We start from the raw sequence: 22,707 nt of genomic DNA, 5'->3' as shown, positions 1-22,707 counted from the left end.
ACTGCAGCCTTAACTGTCAGAGAGGGATCCCTGCCAGAGAGAGCGGGGTAGGGGTGGGGGGTAGACTTCCCCCCCAGACCCTAGAGATGAGTTGTCACATGCGCTCCATCACAGAGTGCCTTTATTAGCCGAGGCGTGGGTCTTACCCTCACTGTCATCTTCAAATATGGCGAACACCTGCTCAAGGGCGCGCAACACAATCACACAGAGCCTGCAAAGAATTAATTTAGAGTTTGGGTAATTGCAACAAAAATATGAAATCTGGACGCGTCACATCCATTTCTCAGGCCCCAACTGAGAGTAATTTGAAACAGCTTCCCATCGATGGACTTTTCATCTTTTTTTCTCTCTGAAAGCCGTGCAGTTTCTTTTATAACACACAGATATCCAGACAGTTATTTGCTTAAGAGGGACAACTGACAGAAATTCTTTATGCTTCTATAACCCCCCCCCCCATACCGCTCCCGCCTCAAATTGCACATGTCTAAGATATATGATGGTTTTGGTGCCAGCATCTATTCCGCCAATAATATAAATTAGCAATGCAATAAGATTTGCAACGCTGCCACAATCAGCCCTGAATGCATGAGCAAATCAGCCGCCTTCTCTCACCCACCCATGCCAGTGTTGCTTTTTACTCAGTCACATAATGATCCCTCTATCCGTCTAGCTCTGAGACTCAAGCACTGCTAATAATTCATGCCACTTTTTATATGCCATTGTGGCTGTTGATGTTCCTCATCACTGAACCCTGCATGACTGGTGCCACAATTACGTGTGTGTGTGTGTGTGTGTGTGTGTGTGTGTGTGTGTGTGTGTGTGTGTGTGTGTGTGTGTGTGTGTGTGTGTGTGTGTGTGTGTGTGTGTGTGTGTGTGTGTGCATGTATGTGTCTGGTGCGCGCTCTGATCGAGATTAGTTTGAATGGTTAGGAGGGAACAGATGTCAGCGCATGTCGACTGCCAGGAAGACTGAACAAAGCCAATCACATTCATTCCCTTCCTGTCCAAATGCAGTATAAGAGGGGACCTGAAAAACAACCCATGGCATTAACTGTGAGCATGCCATCCCCTTCCATCTTGCACCGTGTATAAACCAGCACATGCTGCCCGCCTGCTTGGCACACAGAGGGACACCGTCCATCTCATTCAGGATAAATCGCTTACATGATTAGAGACGTGGAGGAGTGTAGAGGCAAGATACAAAATGGCGTCGGAATATGATCTACCCTCAATGATAGCTTAGTCATTCATGAGATAAGCATCGCAAGTCATTCAGCGCTGGGACCTATACCCAAAAATGATCATCTCACACGCAAACTATCTTCTGTCATAACGATCAGTTCCCGTGTGCTGTTTGATTCCAACTGTTACGTTAAGTGATGTTCCCGTGTTCAACATCATCTACTTACCAGAATCACTATCAACGCGCACACAGGCGTGCACACGCACGGTGGGCTTTTTCGTACGCTCGGATAGGAGTGTAAATCGAATTCAGGTGACAAACAAGCGTCTTAATTATTTTGGAAAATGTAGTCATGCGGAAAATCATATTCACCAGACGATAATGAAGAGGAAACTGAGGAGGACAACAGAAGTGGATCTATGCCACGTTGTTTGACCTCTGACCCACACAGCATGACTCAGACCCAGAGGGAAAGACGAGTGAAAACAATAGCACCCCTACTTATTGGGGCGTATTGGGATAGTGCGTAATCGGATCGATAATCCAACGTCCTTGGTAATCAGCTTCAGACTGCCTTTGATAAGAACGAAGGTAATGCGTTAGACCATTTAACAGACGTTCTGTGACGGACATCTCATGGAACATACGAAGATAATAACAGTTTTTTTCCCCCGACAACTGGAGCGGCATTCTTGCTGTTATTTTACTAAGGCCCTTGACACTATGGCTTTACAGGGCTTTTTGAGTCTTCTGAAATGTTTCCACATGGTCAGGTTTCTGAATGCTTATCATGATATTGATTATGACACCCCTCTTCTGCATCAAAGGAGACGCGCCTCCACAAACAGGCGTCTGTGCTTCATTTCATTCTATCAGACCAACAGCCAGTGCATCATAAAAGAATTGGCACTCGCCATGTTAACCCCTTACCCTACATTGGTTTGGTTTCTTTATTTGTCTGCAGATATTCTGTATCTACCTGCTCTATAGAGGCCAAATGCGTTTGGGATATAGATACTCTGAGCTATGTACTGACTGGGCCTGGAACGGTTGAAAGTATAGAAGGGGAGAGAGAGAGAGAGAGAGAGAGAGAGAGAGAGAGAGAGAGAGAGAGAGAGAGAGAGAGAGAGAGAGAGAGAGGAGAGAGAGGAGAGAGAGAGACAGAGAGACAGAGAGACAGAGACCGTGACAGCAAAGCATCGTGGTACCTGTGCTCACAGAAGTGCGCATGGCAATACCTCTGCTCTGTTTTTTCTGTCCTTTCTTCCCAGACCCTTGCCTGGTGTGGACAACTGGGTCTGTGTAAATGTGAAGGAATGATCGGTGTAGCAGTCCAAGACGGACATGGGGTTAAAGTGACTGGTAAGAGTATCAACTCTCAGAACCACCCCCCAGTTTTGAAAGGAGTTCTGCCAAGTTGACTGTCGCAGATCCAACAGCGCATGTTTTTCACGACACACAGAGGAGGACGAATGACAAAACACCACTCTCACCAGATGCCTTGAAGTAACACATTGATTGAAACCAGCCCCTTCAATGGTACTCTATGTCTCTCTGTTCGTGTGTGTGTGTGTGTGTGTGTGTGTGTGTGTGTGTGTGTGTGTGTGTGTGTGTGTGTGTGTGTGTGTGTGTGTGTGCGTGTGCGTGTGCGTGCGTGCGTGCGTGTTTTATGGTGAGAACTATAACGGGTAAATCTTCTCCTCATGCAGAGCGAGGTAACCCATAGCGTCATGTGACCGTCATAGAGAGTGAGTGACAGAGCCTTGGAGATGTGGTGTGGGGAATCCGGTGACCTTTCCCCCCTCGGCTGCATTGTAAACCACACTCTATTTCCCATCCTACTTTAACAGCCTGTGAGTGGTGTGTAACCCCGAGGTTAAAGAGCAATCTGTAACCAATTAACCATTTGACTAGCAAAGCCTGCATTCCGTGGATGGGAGGAATGCACAGAGCAGTGGAAAACCTCTGGCTGGATGCAGGCGTGTTGGTGGTGGCGACAACTGAGCGAGGGGTTACGAGTGAAGGGGGAGCGGGAGCGGGGATGATGGGGTTAAAGCCTTTCATGGTGACACTGGGACCCAACACTACCTGGTAAAACCATCAAACCTGACCACGATTTACGGGGTCTTGTGGTGTGGCCCTGGTAATCAGGCCCAGGCTTGGTACACAACGCCGCTTCTTCGTCTCCCCCCCGCCCCTCCACTCCGCCTCCCTCCAACAGGAGAGAGATACATAAAGGGAGAGAGAGAGAGAGAGACAGAGTGGGAAGGAGGGAGAGAGTGGAGACAGAGAAAGGGAGCAGAAAGAGCGACGGAAGGAGAGGAGTCTTTGGGGCCGGCTCCCTCCTCTCCATCCATCAGTGTGTCTGCAGCGGGATCAGGGCCGTGTAATGAGCCGTGGGCCCCCTTACACGTGTTGACGCGCCGCAAAATAAGATCCATTTACCTACATGGTCGCTAGCGACTGGAGGGGAACGCACGTTCCGCCCGCTGCCCCACCCCCCAATCTCGGAGGTGAACCCACCCCTCGAAAAACTCGGAGCTCTGTCTGCTCTGTCTCTGGGGAGGGGGGGCAGTCAGAGGAGGAGGAGAGGGGTGATCCTCTTACACAGACAGACAGAAGCAATTGAACTCTAGTGTCACATGACTTCAAGGCATCGCTGTCAAGGGGGACTGAAACAGTCAAGGAAGTGACCCCGTAAATGTTGCACTTGACCATGTGGTTCGATTGGACAGGATGTGACTTCCATGAGTAGAACATTATAAACTATTCTTCTTGATTTGTGTGGATATAATTATAAACCATCCGCTGAATTAGTATCACAATTGACATAATGGTTTTGTATAGATGATCAATTTTTGACAGTTTACTGAGAGATCTGATAAATCACAAAGATCTGATAAGACCGTAAATGAAGAAAATCGAAGCTCATATCCATAAGGTACCATATCTAACCAAGCTATTTTCTCTTCGTTTGTCTTCCTGTCCACTGTCCAGCCATTTTCACACCACCCTAAAGAACTAACGATGCATTTAAAGGGAGAATTAGCGGGAGAGCAGAGGGGAAACGGCCTTTTCACGAGTGTACAGCGGGCCAGAGAGCTCAGCACACAGCCCTGCGTCATAGTGTTCATACTGTACCTACGTGGGAATATGCATCGTAAAAGACGACACCGATTCCACACATTGTCCTCAGAAAACAAAAGAGAAAGAGAGAGTAAGGACAGAGCGAGAGAGAGAGAGAGAGAGAGAGAGAGAAAGAGAAAGGACAGAGAGCGAGAAAGAGAGATAGAGAGAAAGGACAGAGAGAGAGAAAGAGAGAAAGAAAGGACAGAGAGATAGAGAGAAAGGACAGAGAGAGAGAAAGAGAGAGAGAAAGGACAGAGAGAGAGAAAGAGAGATAGAAAGGACAGAGAGAGAGAAAGAGAGATAGAGAGAGAGGACAGAGCAAAAGAAAGAGAGAGAAAGGACAGAGAGAGAAAGAGACAGAGAAAACGAGAGATAGAAAGGACAGAGTGAGAGATAGAGAGAGAGCAAGGACAGAGAGAGCAAAAAGACAGAGAGATAGAAAGGACAGAGAAAGAAGGAGAGATAGAAAGGATGGATAGAAAGGACAGAGAGAAAGAAAGAAAGAGAGATAGAAAGGACAGAGAGAGAGAGCAAGGACAGAGAGAGCGAAATAGTGATAGAAAGGAAAGAGAGAAAGAAAGAGAGACAGAAAGGACAGCGAGAGATAAAGAGAGATAGAAAGGACAGAGAGAGAGAGAGGAAGAGAGAGAAAGAAAGAGAGAGAGAAAGGACAGAGAGAGCGAAATAGTGATAGAAAGTTAAGAGAGAAAGAAAGAGAGACAGAAAGGACAGCGAGAGATAAAGAGAGATAGAAAGGACAGAGAGAGAGAGAGGAAGAGAGAGAAAGAAAGAGAGAGAGAAAGGACAAAGAGAGAGAAAGAGTGATAGAAAGGAAAGAGAGAAAGAAAGAAAGAGAGACAGAAAGGACAGCGAGAGATAAAGAGAGATAGAAACGACAGAGAGAGAGAGGAAGAGAGAGAAAGAAAGAGAGAGAGAAAGGACAAAGAGAGAGAAAGAGTGAGAGCTGTGCTGTGCTGTTGGGCGAAAGAGAATGCGACTAATAATGAGACATCTATTTTACCCACCAGCCCTCTGTGTGCAGCGCCTCGATGATACGCCTGTTTTCCTCCGGCCCCCATTATCAGTGCACTTGAACCCGGGATAACAATGAGTTCATAGAGATTGAGAAGTGCCGGGGCCTTAATTGTATGTATTTAGTCACGCAAACCGAGGCAATGGCCTGAGAATGGCTAGTTAGCCAATGACATCATTTAGCTTCAGAGTTGACTCAATGGGGCTGGAGCAAATGTGCACTGTAGCCACGTCCACCCATCCGGGCTCTGCTCGCTCAGTCAAAGAACTGTCTGTCTCATATCTACAGTGCTATCGCCCCTCTGCATTACAGGACATATTTGGTGTTTTCAGAACCAAGATCCCTCCGGTGGTGTCTCTGACTTCATTGTCAACATCTTCTTCTTTAAAGAGAAGACGCTTTGAGAATTATGCCAGTTGTGTTGTCTTTTTTTTGTGTGTGGTGTGTGTGTGTGTGTGGCGCGCGTGTGTGCGCGCGTCCTTTGTCAATCAACGGTGGATGTTTGGCGGCACAAAGCTGATGATCGCATCATGATGTTATTGTGCCTGACTTGCTCGGCACAAAGAGGGAAGGGAGCGTGTTCTCAAGCAGGGATGTCAGCACTTGAAAAATCAATCACCATCTGGGCTCATTTCATACGAGGGAGAGAGAGAGGAACAACCAACAGCTCCCGTTTGGCCAGAAACAACAGGCTAGGCCAAACCTCAGAAAAGCATTATGGCAACATTGGGGTCTATCCACAGCATTAAGGCGGCACTGTGCGAAAGCAGCTCGACATTAGCTGAGCGCAAGGCCACAGAAAGCAAAACATGGATAAGAGTACAGAAAGCACAGATTCACCTGCTTGGCTAACACCACGGGTCATTGGGTTTCTGTCAAAGAGCTCATCTCTGTTTATTCTTTGCCCTTCCAACGACTAGCTTCATAGTTATGCCCGCGCTTCATGTGCAATTGATCTCGTGAACTTAAAAGTATCACATCGTAGGAAATTAATTCGAATGCATGTCACCAAATCGCTTTTTACGGTACTAAAACACCCAGCTCCACATTTTGGAGGAGGCTGAGGGGGTGACATGATTTTTGCTGCAGCGTTGCCTCCTTTCAGTGGCACAGCTGTGTGAAAAATACCAGTTAGAAATGGTGCTGAGGCAGCAAAAGCATTTAATAGTCAACAAACAGTTATCTAAGCCCATGTCCAACAACTAGACACCACTGTAATGTGACCTACATACTAAGTGAATAAGAATTTTTACATCAGGGAGGGGGCGAACAGAACAGAGCTCATTCAGCTGACAGTAATTAAATAGCAAGTATTCCTTTTCACTGGCCTTTTGCCTCTTTCCCAGCTAAGAAAGTATAATGTAACAGAACATATTGTGCCATATTAAGTATTCTACTCTTTTTTTCCCCCCAGTTCTTTCGGATTTAATGGAATGACAAGTCAGGGGAGGGTTAGTCTGAATTTTTCAAGGACGTGGGATGGATTCTAACACTGTTCCATTCTATCATGTACTGCCTAAGCTGGGGGATGAACCCACTGACCTGAAGCCAGCGTGCCACATTGGAAGAACAACACATGTCATATGTAAGTCAGAGGGGAATGAGTTCAGACAGACCCGTGGACCACTAGTCCGTTCACACACACAATACACACACACACACACACACATCCATACCCTACATCCCCCAGCCTTCCGTCTGCATGCCCACCTCCCTTGAAGATGAATGTGAGAGTGAAACCCAAGCCAGCCATGCTCTCAGATCAGGTAGGCCCGTTCCAGACAAAACCGCAGAAGGATGATAAAAGAGGGGGAGCGGGCGAAACAGGCGATACACCGGCCGCCAGAACAAAGCAGGTGTCCGTATTAATGCACCATCGAGCACTTGGAACCCTGCACCTCAATACAGGAGGAGGAGGAGGGGCAAGAGGGGGAGGGCGAGCACAGTGAAAGAGAAAGTTTCAACTAATTAGAATAAGGAGAAAACAAGTCAACGGGTTACAGTGTGGTGGACAACATCATAAACTTCCCATTGGGATGAATCATCAGTGGGGCTCCTCATTCTGTCTGTGACAACAGGTCATCTGTTTGAATTAGCTTTATTTCTTAAAAACAGACCGATTTATACACTCCTTTTATCACTCTGGAGTTCCGAAGATCAAAACGAAATCAGGACAAAATGGCACGTCAGTGTCATAAGCGCCGTAATGATCGGACCAAACTGCAGCGGTTATGTGAAACATCTTCTTGATTTACTATAGAAATGAACACTGAACAAAAGAACGACGAACAACAGTCCTGTAAGGCACTCTGACTATACATGGAACAACCACCCACAAACACAAGAGAAAATAAACCCACTTAAATATGGCCTCCAATTAGAAGCAACGACAACCAGCTGCTTCTAATTGGAGGTCGTTCCCAAAACTAACATAGAAATAGACAAACTAGAAAACCCACATAGAAATAGAAAACATAGAACATAAACCAAAAACCCCGAAACACACAAAACAAACCACGTCCTGCCACGTCCTGACCAAACTACATTAACAAATAACCCCTTTACTGGTCAGGACGTGACAGTCGGACGTTAGATAATGTAAAGAGCAGTCATGAACACTGGGTGACAAAATAAAACGACAAAGAAAGTGATCAAGTTAGTAAGGGGCACAGCATTGGCACCTATAGAGAGCTTCACATTCATTAAATAACTGCTGATGAGTCACTGTGGCATTTGCGTTCCTCAATCCTGAAACAGGGTTTGGGTTTTCATTAGACAACAACGGCAAAAGGCAATAAAAAAGAGGGGGAGAGAAGAACGAGAGAGGCAGAAAGGAAAGAAATGTTGGCGGATCAATTACCACACCTCAGGGGTGTCTTAATTGAATTCTCCTCTACAGCTGCCACATATTCCTCTGGTTGTAGGTGTCTACGGCATTTGCATAAATGTGCCTCCAATTTGATGCCGAAAAAGAGGTCGAGAAGCAGCCAGACAACAAAAACATCCGACCAGAAAAGAACAACGGCTGTTTAAATAGGGATAAGGTGGATTCTAGGAGTCAACCTGGGATGTGTTGTTGAGAAAAGTACATTACAAAAAGATCCTTCTATCCACACAGCACCCCCATTGTGTGGTTTTGGAAAAACACTGATAAAAAAACAAGGTTAAAGAATCCACTGCGCGATTTAACATGCTCCATCATTCCTTCATACCAGATACTCCCCAGCTGTCTCTCTTCTTGTTGTTCTCCTTCGGTGTAGCAACGTCTCAGCGTCCTGGGTGTCTAACTCACATCAGGATCCCTGTCCCTTGAGAGTTTTCTTTTTCACAAGCCCTGTTTCATCACAACGTTGCTATTTTTAGGCCCCGAATTTGAAATCTGGTCACAGAAATCAGGCTCCATTCAGGAGAGGGCCTTTGTAGAACTTAAATACACCCCAATGTGTCCTTCAACAAAGACCTCTCCTTTTTACTCTCCCTTTAATGCTTTAAGTTTAGGATTGTTAGTTGTGTCTGTGGGTGGGTTTTTTTTCCTATTTTTTAGGCATTAGACCGGCTAGCTATTGAACGCCACAGTGTCTATAAAAATTCATCAGGATTAAAATGACCTCAGACGCAAAATGAAAGTTCCTAAAGTACACAATGGGGGCTGTCTTTTTGACACATTCTCCGGGGCCTTGGGAACAGTATTGTTTCCTGACAAAGTGTCTCTGCCTTGACAATGAGCACCTTTCAGCCCCACACAGGGTCTGCCTTTAGAGCCGGAGAGAGAGACGTATTTCACATATCAATCAAAGAGGAGAGAAAGACCCTCGTCGGGGTAAAAGTGGCCCTTCAGAAAACCTGAACAGATCAAAATGGAGTAAATGCTATTTCCCTCTTATTGTGGCCATCCAGCTGTGTTTTATCAGATGAGGGAAGGAAGTAGGTGAAAGAGAGCCCTCATTCTTAATCATATTTCGCTTCCTATTGCAGTAAGGGAGAGCGGGGCATGACAAAGAGAATGAAACGCATCTCATCAGGTCATGATTTCTGGGGTGACCTATATCTTTAGTTAAGTGTATGGCAAATATAGAAACACTTTTTTTTACATTTACATTTGAGTCATTTAAGCGGACGCTCTTATCCAGAGCCGCTTACAGTAGTTGAGCGCATACATTTGTCATACTGGTCCCCCGCGGGAATCAAACCTGCAACCCTGGCGTTGCAAGTGCCAAGCTCTACCAACTGAGCCACGCGGATTATACAAGTGTAATTACATAAGCGTGGCTAGAACACGATGTCAGCAGGACCATCTCTGATGAGGTTGTGTATACTGTACTGTACTGTATATATATATATATACTTTGTGTGCAGGTACGTGCATGTGTGTTCTTTACACACCCAGTGCAGTTAGTTGGTGTAATGAGCACACGGTGTGTGCATCAGGCCATCATTGCCACCCACTGAGCCAGCCAGTCGCACCACTGTCGCTAATCATGCTAAAAAATGAATTGCGTGTCTGTGTTGGTAATTCCAAATGGCATTTGACTACCTCAGCCTAGATTTATGATACACATATAAATATAGTATTTCTGGACAGGTGGATTAATATGTCTCCTTAAAGAGCTTCTTTATAGGTCAGTGCCTGCGTGTAATCCCCCCCCCAAAAAAAAAAAATCATCTCATCTGCGCCTCAATTCATTACAGCACAGGAGAGGAACACAGAAGGGGCAAGAGCACAGTGCTGAGAAAATGATGCCTCTAGTGAGTGAACCGTGAACATGCACGCACACTACTGTACGCGTTAATGTGTGTAAATCTGTGTCATCGTGTTTATGGACTTGTGTAAGTAGTCGTATGAAATTGCATTAATAGTTACTGTATTCGTTCAACCTACAGCGTGAGTGGCATTTTGAAATTGGGATGTTCTGAATTTGTTGAATTGGGGACATGGCAGCCTTGGACACAGACTTATCTTAAACCTAATTAGATCATGATAATAGCTTTAGGGCCTCGGTGATAAATGGTTGGCCTGTGGATCGGAACCTTTCTTCAGTTTCAGGTTGTGCACATTGTGCCTATACAGTAGTTCAGCCTTAGATTTGCAAAACAGACAGAGCCCAAATGTTAGTACGGTAAGATTTGTGTTAGATTAAAAGTAAAGACTTGGTATGTGTCTAATAATGATCTCATCATTTACCCGTTGTTTTTGTGTTGGCACGTCTGTTGGCATTTCACTGCCCTCCGCAAAGTGCACGCCACCCCTCCCAGTATCGTCTCCCATGACATAAGAGATTCATAAACACCCTGAAACCCTGGAGGGCAAACCCGATTCACTGTGTATTAGTGATGGGTCATTCCGTCTTTTCACTCTCCTCCAAAGCCATGGCTTCTCTTCTGAGCCTCTGTCCTGTAGTGCTAGCCAGCCAGCCCAGCGTTTCCCCAACCCTCCCTCCCTTGCTTGCTTTCCCAACCGCCATCCACTTCAATGTTCCACGTTTTATTATTTTGATAAAACATTGCACTCCTCTTGTGGGGAAACTTTTCCCCTCAGTGTCATCTGCGTCATGACGAGTTAATGTTGCAAGGCGACATCTATCTTTTTCCAACACCTTGAGGGCATCTTTTAAATGGAGGAATGTGGTCATTATGTGACATTAACCTCATTAGAAAACGCACTTTAACTGCTCGGAGATTAAATTGATTTACAGCTGCCATTTCCACTACTGCTCTCGATCAATTGTTAAACTATCCTTTTTATGGCCCAGACTCCGCTGTGTGCCTTTTCTCTCCCTCCCACTCCTTGTATTAATGCCAGGTATGTATTCCAATAAAGGAGGGGGGGCAACTTTTTTTATGCCACTGTGGTGTAATGTGAAAAATCCCCTACATAAGTGAGCCTCTCCCAGGCGCTCACAATAGAGAATATGATCTGGCTGAGACGGGCGTGTGGCGCGGTAAATCCATCCGCTCCGTTTGTGTGGCTAAATGTCAGCGCTCTGCCTCTCTGCTCCTGACAGCTCAGGTTTACGTGGCCGTTTAAGCATAACACGCACACTGTATTTCTTTGATAAATCAATAACCCTACCATTTCTGTGCACCATCCGCCCTCCATCTGCGTGAATTGATCCACGCGGATGGAGTGACATCGCCCTCCCTCCATCCCTCCATCGTTCCACCGCACTTTTGACACATAAATAAAATATGTGGCCTTTTTTTCTTCTTCAATTGGCCACAATGTTGATCCTGAGGAATATGGCGCAGGTCACATGGTAGCATCGAGGGGGAGACAAGAGCTATGAGTCGGGTGGCTGCTATCGCTCACTGGCGCCCCACAAAATCCCCGGAACTTTCCAGCAACGCATTTATTAGAGTGAATGAGTCTTCGAAAGAATGGCATTACAAAATAATGTGGTCGCTAAATTATTTAAGCATTTTTGCCATAATGCTTCACTTCATAACCACAGAACTATGTACACCCACACACACACACACACACACACAGAATTATAGCAAATCCATTTAATGTCATCATCCAAATTTAGAAAAGGAAAAGATGAGAGAAGGTGGGGGGTGGTATAGAGAAGGTGGGGGGGTGGTATAGAGAAGGTGGGGGCGGTGCAGAGAAGGTGGGGGGAGGTGCGAGAGAAGGTGGGGGGTGGTGCAGAGAAGGTGGCGGGGCGGTGCAGAGAAGGTGGGGGCGGTGCAGAGAAGAGAAGGTCGGGGCGGTGAAGGTGGGGAGGCGGTGCAGAGAAGGTGGCGGGGAGGTGCAGAGAAGGTGGGGGGAGGTGCAGAGAAGGTGGGGGCGGTGCAGAGAAGAGAAGGTGGGGGGCGGTGAAGGTGGGGAGGCAATGCAGAGAAGGTGGCGGGGAGGTGCAGAGAAGATGGGGGGGAGGTGCAGAGAAGGTGGGGGGTGGTGCAGAGAAGGTGGCGGGCGGTGCAGAGAAGGTGGCGGGTGGTGCAGAGAAGAGAAGGTGGGGGGCGGTGAGAGAAGGTGGCGGGGAGGTGCAGAGAAGGTGGCGGGGCGGTGCAGAGAAGGTGGCGGGGAGGTGCAGAGAAGGTGGGGGGAGGTGCAGAGAAGGTGGCGGGGAGGTGCAGAGAAGGTGGGGAGGAGGTGCAGAGAAGGTGGCGGGGAGGTGCAGAGAAGGTGGGGAGGAGGTGCAGAGAAGGTGGGGGGAGGTGCAGAGAAGGTGGCGGGGAGGTGCAGAGAAGGTGGTGGGGAGGTGCAGAGAAGGTGGGGGGGCGGTGAAGGTGGGGGGGGAGGTGAAGGTGGGGGGGAGGTGCAGAGAAGGTGGGGGGAGGTGCAGAGAAGGTGGCGGGGAGGTACAGAGAAGGTGGTGGGGAGGTGCAGAGAAGGTGGGGGGCGGTGAAGGTGGGGGGAGGTGAAGGTAGGGGGGAGGTGCAGAGAAGGTAGGGGGGAGGTACAGAGAAGGTGGCGGGGAGGTGAAGATGGGGGGGAGGTGAAGGTGGGGGGGTGGTGCTAACTCCATCACACTACTATATTTAGGTGTCAGGCTCACAAGCCATCCTGACTTTAATATAAATAGATATAAATCAACATGCGGGGCACTGTGTTTTACCCGCTATCAACAGATGAGTGCTACATGTTATCCCACACCTCCTCAACATATTCAGGGAGTGATGGCGAAGGCATTTCTGTGGCCGGGTTAGAAACAGCTGCTAGGTGAACTAACCTTGGTGTGGCATGCCAGGGGCCCCACCTCCAGAGTGTCCACTGCTACCCTGGCACTCTCCCCCTGTGACATGCCTCCTGGCTGGGTTGCTGCAGTCCTGTGTGCTCCCACCACCACCACCACCCAGGCTCAGCTCAGGTCAGGGCTGTTGCCACACACAGCCCCTCAAGTCAGAGCCTCTGGTGCCTAATTAGGGAGGAGGGATGGAGGAATGGAAGGATGGAGGGAAGGAGAGCCAGCTTGGACTTTAAGAGACTAACCCACCTCTGCCATAACGGAGCACTTATGGGATTAAAGGGGCATTAGCGTTGGTATGCCAATGTAGGCCGTCTGTATATTTATATAGGGCCAGATGATGCAAACTGAGAGGCAGCCACGACAACTGTTGTCTGTGCACTCATCATTATCATAATCACCTTCATCATCGTCATCATGCTCATCATCATCACCCCACACAGATTGCATCATGGGAATAACTGTGTGGTGCCACCAGACGCGTGGGGCTTATTCCATGTCAGGGCCACTCTCTTTCCCCCCCCTCCATCTCTCTCTCACTCTCTCTACCCCTCTCTGTCTACCCCCTCTCCTTCCCTCACGCTCGCTCTCTCTCCGTCTCTTAACCCCCCCCTCTAAATGCCTGACTCACTCCAGACTGTGACGCTCTGCTTAGCTCTGGTCTGGTCTACTCTGGGTCCTGGAAGGAAATTGCTGAGCTCACAGCCTCCACCACCACCCACCTCCCCCTCCCCCTCCTCCTCCTCCTCCCCCTCCCCCTCCTCCTCTCTCACCCCCTCCTGAAGGATTTCCCCTAATAAGAGGGAGAGTCGATGGGGAGGAGCTAGAGGAGGAAAAGGTGAGTCTACTGCATGGTAATAACCCCAGTACACAATCCCTCCTCTCCTCTGTTATCTATCTGTCTGAATCTCTCCTTTGACTGATCCATTTATGAGGACATAAAAAAGGTACTTTTCAACCATAACCTTCCAGTCTTGGTCCCCGTACAGTACCAGAGGGAACGTTTCTTTCATGCACATAAAACATGCAGAAAATACTCATCACATGAAGTGCATATCAAAGTCGGTAAATAACATTTTGACAGTATGTTATTTACAACCGACAAGCTTTTTGTCTAGAAATGTAATCAGACATTAGTAAATATGCTGACTCAGAAAGGCTGTTTTCTCCAACTGTTTATTGGTTACTCTCTGCTTATTTATGTGCGTCTTACTAAACAAAGGCCTCCCACCATAACAAGAACAACAGTGTTGAACGCAGTCGAGTGTTTGATCTTGACATGTCTAAGTGACCACAGATATCCCAACTACAGAGGGCTGGGTGAATTGTGTGGTCAGAGGCATGTGCAGTGTGTGCATTGTTGAGATACACTAAACTCTGGACCATATTGTTTGGCTTTGAAATGGTTTCGTTTGATTTTCTCTGCTTGGGAACCGGATACTTGAGACAAAAAAATGCAAATAAAAAAAAGCTGTGGCTCAATACACATTATCCTTAATGAAGTAGGATAAATTCTGGACCATAGCGTTTGAGAATGGAAAAATACATATGCGGGGTGACAATAGTGTTTTTGATGTAAAGTGTTAACAGCTGTGCTTGGTTCTGCGAGTGTGGAGGTCGGAGTGTGGTTTGACTCCGGGGTCAGGTGCCCCCCCCCCCCCTCCCCCCACCTGCCCGCCCGCCTCAGCTGCCCCTTGCTAAATGGAAACGAGATGTGATATTGTTCTAGTCATCACGGCCATCTGATGTCAATTTCACACAGTGGTGGGACCCTCCACAAGCTGGTTCATGATAGGAACACACACACACACACACGCACAAGCTTCCTTTCTGTGTCTCGCTATCTCTCGCTGTCTCTCTCTCTGTCCTCTATCTCTTCCTTTCCCTCTGTTACAGTCTCCCGATCTATCTCTCTCTCCCTCCCCCTCTGCCCACACTGGGATAAGTCATGAGGAAATTGATGCCCATGTTTTGTCCGACCACCTGTTCATTCTGGATACAAGTCTAAGAACCCAGTAAGGGTTAACCCTCTTTGGGGAGCGAGCGGGGGAGGTTGTTGGCACCCCAGTCAGAAACGTGCCCCCACGAGTGGCAGGCTGGCTCAGACCGTCCGGCTGGGTGGGACGGGAGCCCAGTCTTGGACCGCTCCACATCTCCCCCAAATCCTCCAGTCGCTCCAAACAGAGTCAGTATGCTGCCCCTCCATTACCCCCCCCCCCCTATCCCAACCAGGAAATTATTGTCTCGGTCAATTTACATGAATCAATCTATCTACGTTTTGAAGGACTCTTACCGTATGAGACCACAATGTTCTTGAAGGCTGTATGATCACCAACATGTGTAGACTATTCGTGGAGAAAATGAAAGAAACATAACATTTAATATGAGATCATATTTTAATGAGATTCTTAACCCATTGGCTGTAGGTTTGATGATTGAACATGACGTCTAGAACCACTCAGTGTGCGTCTAAAATGATAAACGATTGCCGAGGCGCTTGAAGCTCACATGTCCCTCACTCTGATCAAACACAAAGCCACTAGTGAACAATGGAGGCAGGGAAGCAGTGTTGTGTTACCTGCAGCGTGAGAAGACTCTCACATGTCCAAATCAACTCACGCCACCACCATCTTGCCACCACTCATCAAACTCACACAAAGTCATAAGAGCGGAAATAGGAAACCATTCTCACTAAAAACCTTCATAATCATCTCCTGAGAGAAAACAGCGCTCTTGTTTTTTAACTGAAAAAGGACAAATATTTTAAGAGGCAATGAATTTGGTGGAGCTGAATAGGATGTTGGTATATGTTTTACTAAAGGAAATATAATGGCATACTATTATTAGATCACATTAATCATGACTGCGCCAAAGGCACTGACAGCAGCACTGAAAAGGATTGAAAATGTTGGTAATGGATATAAATTACCCATTGTGTGATAAAAGGATTTTTTTCACTAAGAAGGTAGGGATAAAACAGAAAACCTCTGAATACATATGTATAAAATATTGAATAATACAGGCTATCTGAGTGGGATTAACATTTTAAGGGAATCAGATAGTAATAGTTCGACAATGAAAAGTGGACTAAACCCATCCAGTTAGAGAGGAGAGTGGCGAGGTAGGAGAGTTGTTTTGACAGAGGTCTGTCAGTTGGCACGGCGATAATGAGTCACATCTCTCTTATACGGTTATTTATTGCCGACTTGGCTCGCAAACAAAAGATCAATAATTTTGAGCAAATCTAATGTTGCCCCTGGCTCTAATATGGTCATCCATCACATCTGCCATCTTTATGTGGGAGATGGACTGAATTTGTGTTTATTTGAGATCAAATGCAATTACATCATATAGCTTTAATAACATCTGAGCCCCCTGTGAATATGTGTGGGTTTTTGATCATACGTATGCATATACAGTATGCTTGTGAGATGTGTCACATACGTGTAAATTATAATATATTTACTGCTATAAGACGTGTTTCCACATCAATCTTCATTTCTTTCCACAGTCCTACATTTTGAAATATGAAGTGTGTCAACAGTCTACCCCCCCCCCCCTTAGACGGCGAACGCACAAACATCCCTCACACAAATACACACATAGCACGGCCAGTCCCCCATTGAGACAACCCAGAGCTAGTGAGGAGATCCCTCACTGACAACAAGCCCTGGGTGAGCCAGCTTAAGTCCACCTGGACTCTGTCTGACTGTCTGCCTCTCAGAGCGAGGTGTGAGTCTGGCGAACGACAGACAGAGGTCATCTGTCACAGAGGATCCCTCCTGCCTAGGTGTTGCCCCACACACCTCCAGAGAAGGCCCTCGCAGGTAGACTAATAAGCATAAGGCACAGGGAGAGGCCCCACAGAGCCCCAAAGCGCCTCCTCGCACGACATCCCTCTCCCACTGTCACAGGCCCAGGACACTAACCTGACAACCTGCACTGCGCTTGATGCTGACGCACACCGCGAGCCAAACGGAAGCCATTTAAACGGGTATGGTCCCTAAAAAATAAATACATTCAAATTGTAGATGGGTGTTGTTTTTGAGATAAATGGGGAATATGGAAATGTCAGTTGGGTCAAATTTCTCAGTCTCACCTCTATGTGGTATAACAGAAATACAGTAAGCATGGTTCCTCACCTAATGTGTTTTCTTTGGGTCTTCTAATTGACATCCGTAGATCACTGGAAAAGCAAATAACAGAGAGAGAGAGAGAGAGAGAGAGAGAGAGAGAGAGAGAGAGAGAGACAGTGTTAATGACACACCAACAGACTCGTCTCCAAGAGCAGCATCATAAATATCGCACAAACAGGAAATCATTAGCACCACAGATAAAAACAGATCAGGATCTCAGTTCAATACAATCAAATACATGTTGTCTATCGCATTACAAGAAAACATCAAGAGAGAATAAAACTTGAGAAACATGGGTTTGCATCATCTTAGGGATTTAGAGGTTAGTTAGTAAACAGTAAAGACGGATTGAACGATAAACTAGGAAATGTATGAATATACAGTAATCGAGAAATAGGCTAGTCTACAGCCTAGACTACAGACGTCGCACCAAACACTCCCTCATAGCGAGCTCCAGAGTTTTGCCAGGGGATTTCATGAAACTAAACAGTATGTCAAAGATCCTTACAACATAAGATGTCTCCCCTAAACACCACTGTCATGTTCCCTTCGCTTTCCTTTCTTCCCTTCTCAGACACGACTTTGGGTAGAGGAAAGAAGTTCTCCCTGAGCGTTTTAAGATGTCATTTTTAAACATACATATCAAAGCTGCAGAAAGATGGATGTTTTTCTTCTGCTTCTCTGCTCTAGTACAATGTAACTTTGAATAGAGAAGGATCTCAAAAGACGTTCTGAGATCTCTTTGCAATCCACATCCTTGGGCCGACTGGCAATACATCATTTGTATTGATGCAATATTAAATTTCAATATCGCATGTCAAAAGGTACAAAATGATAGATCATAGCCTAACTAAATGAATTATTAAAAGGTTGTGCTGGCTGTGCTATCAGCTTCTCTTACAATCAACTGCGTCTGAAAAGAACAGTTTGATACGGGCAGCATTTCAATGTTATTTTTTTTTTTCTCCTAGTTTTGTTTTCTCTCTCTTAAGTTTTGGATCACTGTAATGAATCTGGATTTGTGTCACCAAAAAATGTCCTAAAATCTAAAACCACATGAGCACAACAATAACCAGACCTTTCCAGTTAGTTATTTTCTGTCCTGTTCAATGCAAACGATTACCAAAGTACTATGTTTGTTGCTAAAGAGTGAAGAGCAGGACCGATATAATGACATATTTTGAGTGGTATGATTTGTGTTTTCTTCATAATACATTATGTCCCTGGAGCTTTATCTCTCTATTTCCCCTGGTAAAACCCTGAAACCCTTTTTAGATTTGCCCATATTACACATGGCCTCCATTCTAGGTCAAATCTGTATCAGAAGTTCATGCACTGACAACAGAAGCTGTGTGACCTGGAACAGTTTAGAGCTTGTGATTCTACAAGGAAGTCAGATAGGACAGAGGGTCTGAACCTCTTATGATCCGTATACTTTAAAGAGTTAGAATAAGGGGATAAAAGATAAAGAAGAGTTAGTGATACATTTAAAGGAGTATTAAGGTCAGGGAAAATACTAGTGGCACAATGACACCCAAAGATATAGTACATCACGCTTAGTATATTCAGTGATATGTATTCATGGACGCCAAGGGAAGCCAGGCTTCCCAAAAAACCTTACCAATATATATATATATATATATACTGTACATATATACTGTACATATATATACAGTACCAGTCAAAAGTCTGGACACACCTAGTGGCTATTTGAACAATCTCAAATATAAAATATATTTTGATTTGTTTAACACTTGTTTGGTTACTACATGATTCTATATGTGTTATTTCATAGTTTTGATGTCTTCACTATTATTCTACCATGTAAAAAATAGTAAAAATAATGAAAAACCCAAACTTTTGACTGGTACTGCATATATATATATACACTGCCATTCAAAAGTTTGCGGTCACTTAGAAATGTCCTTGTTTTTGAAAGAAAAGCACATTTTTTATCCATTAAAATAACATCAAATTGATCAGAAATACAGTGTAGACATTGTTCATGTTGTAAATGACTACTGTAGCTGGAAACGGGTGATTTTTAATGGAATATCTACATGGGCGTACATGGCCCATTATCAGCAACCATCACTGCTGTGTTCCAATGGCACGTCGTGTTATCTAATCCAAGTTTATCATTTTAAAAGGCTAAATGATCATTAGAAAACCCTTTTGCAATTATGTTAGCACAGCTGAAAACTGTTGTTCTGATTAAAGAAGCAATAAAACTGGCCTTCTTTAGACTAGTTGAGTATCTGGAGCATCAGCATTTGTGGGTTTGATTACAGGCTCAAAATGGCCAGAAACAAATAACTTTCTTCTGAAACTCGTCAGCCTATACTTTTTCTGAGAAATGAAGGCTATTCCATGCGAGAAATTGCCAAGAAACTGAAGATTTCTTTGCAACTCTGCCTAGAAGGCCAGCATCCCAGAGTCGCCTCTTCACTGTTGACATTGAGACAGGTGTTTTGAGGGTACTATTTAATGAAGCTGCCAGTTGAGGGCTTGTGAGGCGTCTGTTTCTCAAACTAGACACTCTAATGTAATTGTCCTCTTGCTCAGTTGTGCACCGGGGCCTCCCACTCCTCTTTCTATTCTGGTTAGGGCCAGTTTGCACTGTTCTGTGAAGGGAGTAGTACACAGCGTTGTACGAGATCTTCAGTTTCTTGGCAATTTCTCGCAGGCATCACTACACTCCCTGGTTTGAATCCAGACTGTATCACATCTGGCCGGATTGGGAGTCCCATAGGGCGGCGCACAATTGGCCCAGGGTCGTCCGGGTTTGGCCGGGGTAGGCCGTCATTGTAAATAATAATTTGTTCTTAACTGACTTGCCTAGTTAAATAAAGGTTAAATTAAAAACTTTAAACAACTTTTTTTTAAACTAGCTGGCTCATCATTGCCCATGAAAGGGAGTTAGGCTAGCGAGCAATGCGTGTACTGTATGAAAGAGTCATAGACCGTTTCATAGACCATTTCATCAACCCTACAAGTATGGTGAGTCAACATGTTTTTTTCTGTTTGTCACAAAATTTGACTAAGCATAGATGATTTGATGATGTTGAAATGTTGAAGTTAAAATGGTGCTGGAATATTGGAGGCAGCTCCTGTTTTCTTTGTGACCTGCGGTAACTCTCTGTGGTTCTAAATCAATAGTTGTTTAGTAGTCTGAAAATTTAGGAAACATTACCTTGCTTGACCATGCTGTAGGTCATGTAACTGTTTGTTACATGCAATATGCTTTGTGGACTTCACCGGACAGAGCTTGCGCTCCGGTTTTGTGATGAAACAAAGGTGTGGTTGAATTTATTCTGCCACTGTGTCTTCTTATCGTCTCGGCCTTAGGTCTATATAGCACGGTGGCAAGGCATATGAAGTAAGGTTATAGAGCAAACAATTCAATTATCACAACACATAGGTTGTAATCTGCCTTTGTTTTCTGGCTTGGCTTCCCCTGTGATTTTGCCCACTCACCGCTACTGCAGCGTTTGGATATCATCACCTCTGATGAACTGAAGGACAGGATAGCCTTTCTAATATTACATTCCCGTCTCACCATATTGAGTTGCTAAATGCTACAAGATGAAAATACTGCTGTGGTTGTTGTCTGGTTTAGATTGAGATGTATTTCGTCTGTGTGTCTGAGAGAGAAGTGGGGGCCAATGGCGGGAGTGTCGGGGGTGACAATGACATCATAAACTCAGGAGGTTTTAATTGGCGGGTCCAGATTGTTGGACTGGTGACCCCGCAGAAGTCATGGCCACCATTAGCGTCCAGATCGCATGCTAACAAACAGAATCTGTGCATGTTAGCGCTGGCGAAAATTCAATTTGAGCTCTTTGTCTGCCTGATGCCTTGCCCTAACGATGGTCTCTTTTTTTTTTCTTAAACAACAGAACACAGAGGAGTCGTTAGGACCCTCTCTTCATTACTTCAAAAAACCAATCATTAGACACCAGAGTATATACGTAATTAGAAAATCACTTCCTTTGCAATCCTGGCTAAGTAGTTTACATACTGTAATTACAGGGACAAAATCAATTTTTAATCATTTCACTGATTGGGCTCATCAGCTCAGTAGGAACATTGTATCCTGCTTGTTGTGCGAAAGCAACATCTGGGCTAAAACAATTACCCTTTTGTGTTCCAAAACTATTCAGAAACAGGCTTTCTGCAGCACCCGATGATTGTCATGTAGCCCGACTGCAGCCATCTCTCCTTGCCCTTGACTTGAGCATGGAGGATCACGTTTAAAGCCTTATAAATCAATACACTATAATAAGCTGCTCTTGGGAAAAAGCAGCATACTGCTTTTTTAACACCTTTAGCTTTTTCTTCCTGTTGTTGTCGGTGGTGGTAGGAGTGGTGTTTTTGCTGTTGCTTTTCACTAAATAAAAAGAGAAACAAATGTTGTTTTCCCTGAATAACTATTACCTTTCTAATATGTGTTGCATTCAGCTTACAAATAGAGTATTGTTTAAATCTCATGTTCCCAAAGCAAATCTGTGATTTATGATCCTTCCTGTTGTTACAGAGTATAAGCGAGGTAGAGAGACTGGATGAGTTCTTTCAATGTTTGGTTAAGTGAGAAAAGAATCTGACATATCAAACTTCAAACAAAAGTCTTCCTGGTATGTTTCACCCTTCAGTGACTAATAAAATGCTTTGTATTCCGGTCTGCAAGATGCAGGATCGATCCACATTAGTCTGAACTCTCCTTCGCTCACTTTGAAAACTGAGGAAATCAGATTTGGAGAAAAAAAAAGAAAATGAGTTAATGCATTGATCACTCTCGGTGTATGCAAATCACATTTGCCTCTATTTTTTACTGATCAATAGGGTTAATTAAGAGATTCATTTTAACTGCACTTTGGAATCCTGTTTGAGCCGTCGACCTCAGAAATCATCCCGCTGTCCCTCCATATCCATGGAAATGAAAGGCGGGTAAGAGGGGCAATAAATCAGAAAATCCAATTCGACCATGAGCACGGGTGTAACAGTAAAATATGAAAGCAAAGACAGCTCACAGGTAGATCATCAGTTATATGCCAGTGAGGCAACATTTTAAAAAGTTTATACACAGACTTTTTCACTAAAGGCAGGGCCATCCCAAAATAATGTGGTGAGTAGGGTAGTTCCAGGGTCGTCCACAGGTTGTACTTTGACCTATGGCTGATATTGGTGAGAGACAAGTTGCCGCTATTGGTGGGCGGGCTCCCAATGAGTATGGGTGCCATGTGTGGTAGCAAGAGTATCAGCAGCGGTGGTGGTGGTAAACGAGATTAATAATGGACGCTTTTTACAATTATTATTATTCCCAAAATGCTCTTTTGTGATTTGCTTTGAAGGGGGGAAGCGCTGGGAAGATCAGCCCGCGAAAGGGGGGCGCTCATTTGGAGAGCTTTTCCAATTATACAATTAGTCAGGAATGTAGGGCAGCAGCCTCTGTGTTCCGATCACTCCGACCCTGGAAAGCAAGAGCCTTTTTCTTCCTCACTGGTCGTGCACAATAAAATAAATAATCATTTAAAA

The 22,707-nt window shown here is 45.3% G+C and overlaps 2 protein-coding genes across 14 annotated transcripts in view; both read right to left on the bottom strand.

Moving 5' to 3' along the window:
* Positions 1 to 22,707, bottom strand: part of LOC106562015 (zinc finger protein 536-like) — a 183,900-nt gene that overhangs the window by 140,277 nt on the left and 20,916 nt on the right. For 9 of the 13 annotated variants that reach the window (XM_045689038.1, XM_045689049.1, XM_014126534.2 and 6 more), the window contains one exon: positions 17,179 to 17,222. The gene's annotated coding sequence lies outside the window, so the exon portion shown is untranslated. Of the gene's footprint in view, positions 1 to 16,965; positions 17,040 to 17,178; positions 17,223 to 22,707 lie in introns of all 13 variants that reach the window. The other 4 variants (XM_045689040.1, XM_045689046.1, XM_045689041.1 and 1 more) reach the window with 1 other exon arrangement.
* LOC123725235 (extensin-1-like) lies at positions 109 to 13,093 on the bottom strand. The gene is made up of 3 exons (XM_045690349.1): positions 13,022 to 13,093; positions 11,831 to 12,859; positions 109 to 177 (listed from the first exon to the last, which is right to left on the bottom strand). Exons 1-3 carry the CDS (start codon positions 13,091 to 13,093, stop codon positions 109 to 111), a joined length of 1,170 nt encoding a protein of 389 aa, XP_045546305.1.

Source organism: Salmo salar, chromosome ssa11, assembly GCF_905237065.1.
Source record: "Salmo salar chromosome ssa11, Ssal_v3.1, whole genome shotgun sequence".
Classification (NCBI taxonomy): Eukaryota; Metazoa; Chordata; class Actinopteri; order Salmoniformes; family Salmonidae; genus Salmo; species Salmo salar.
Note: the sequence above shows the minus strand (reverse complement) of the source record. Positions and strands in the feature narration are given on the sequence as shown.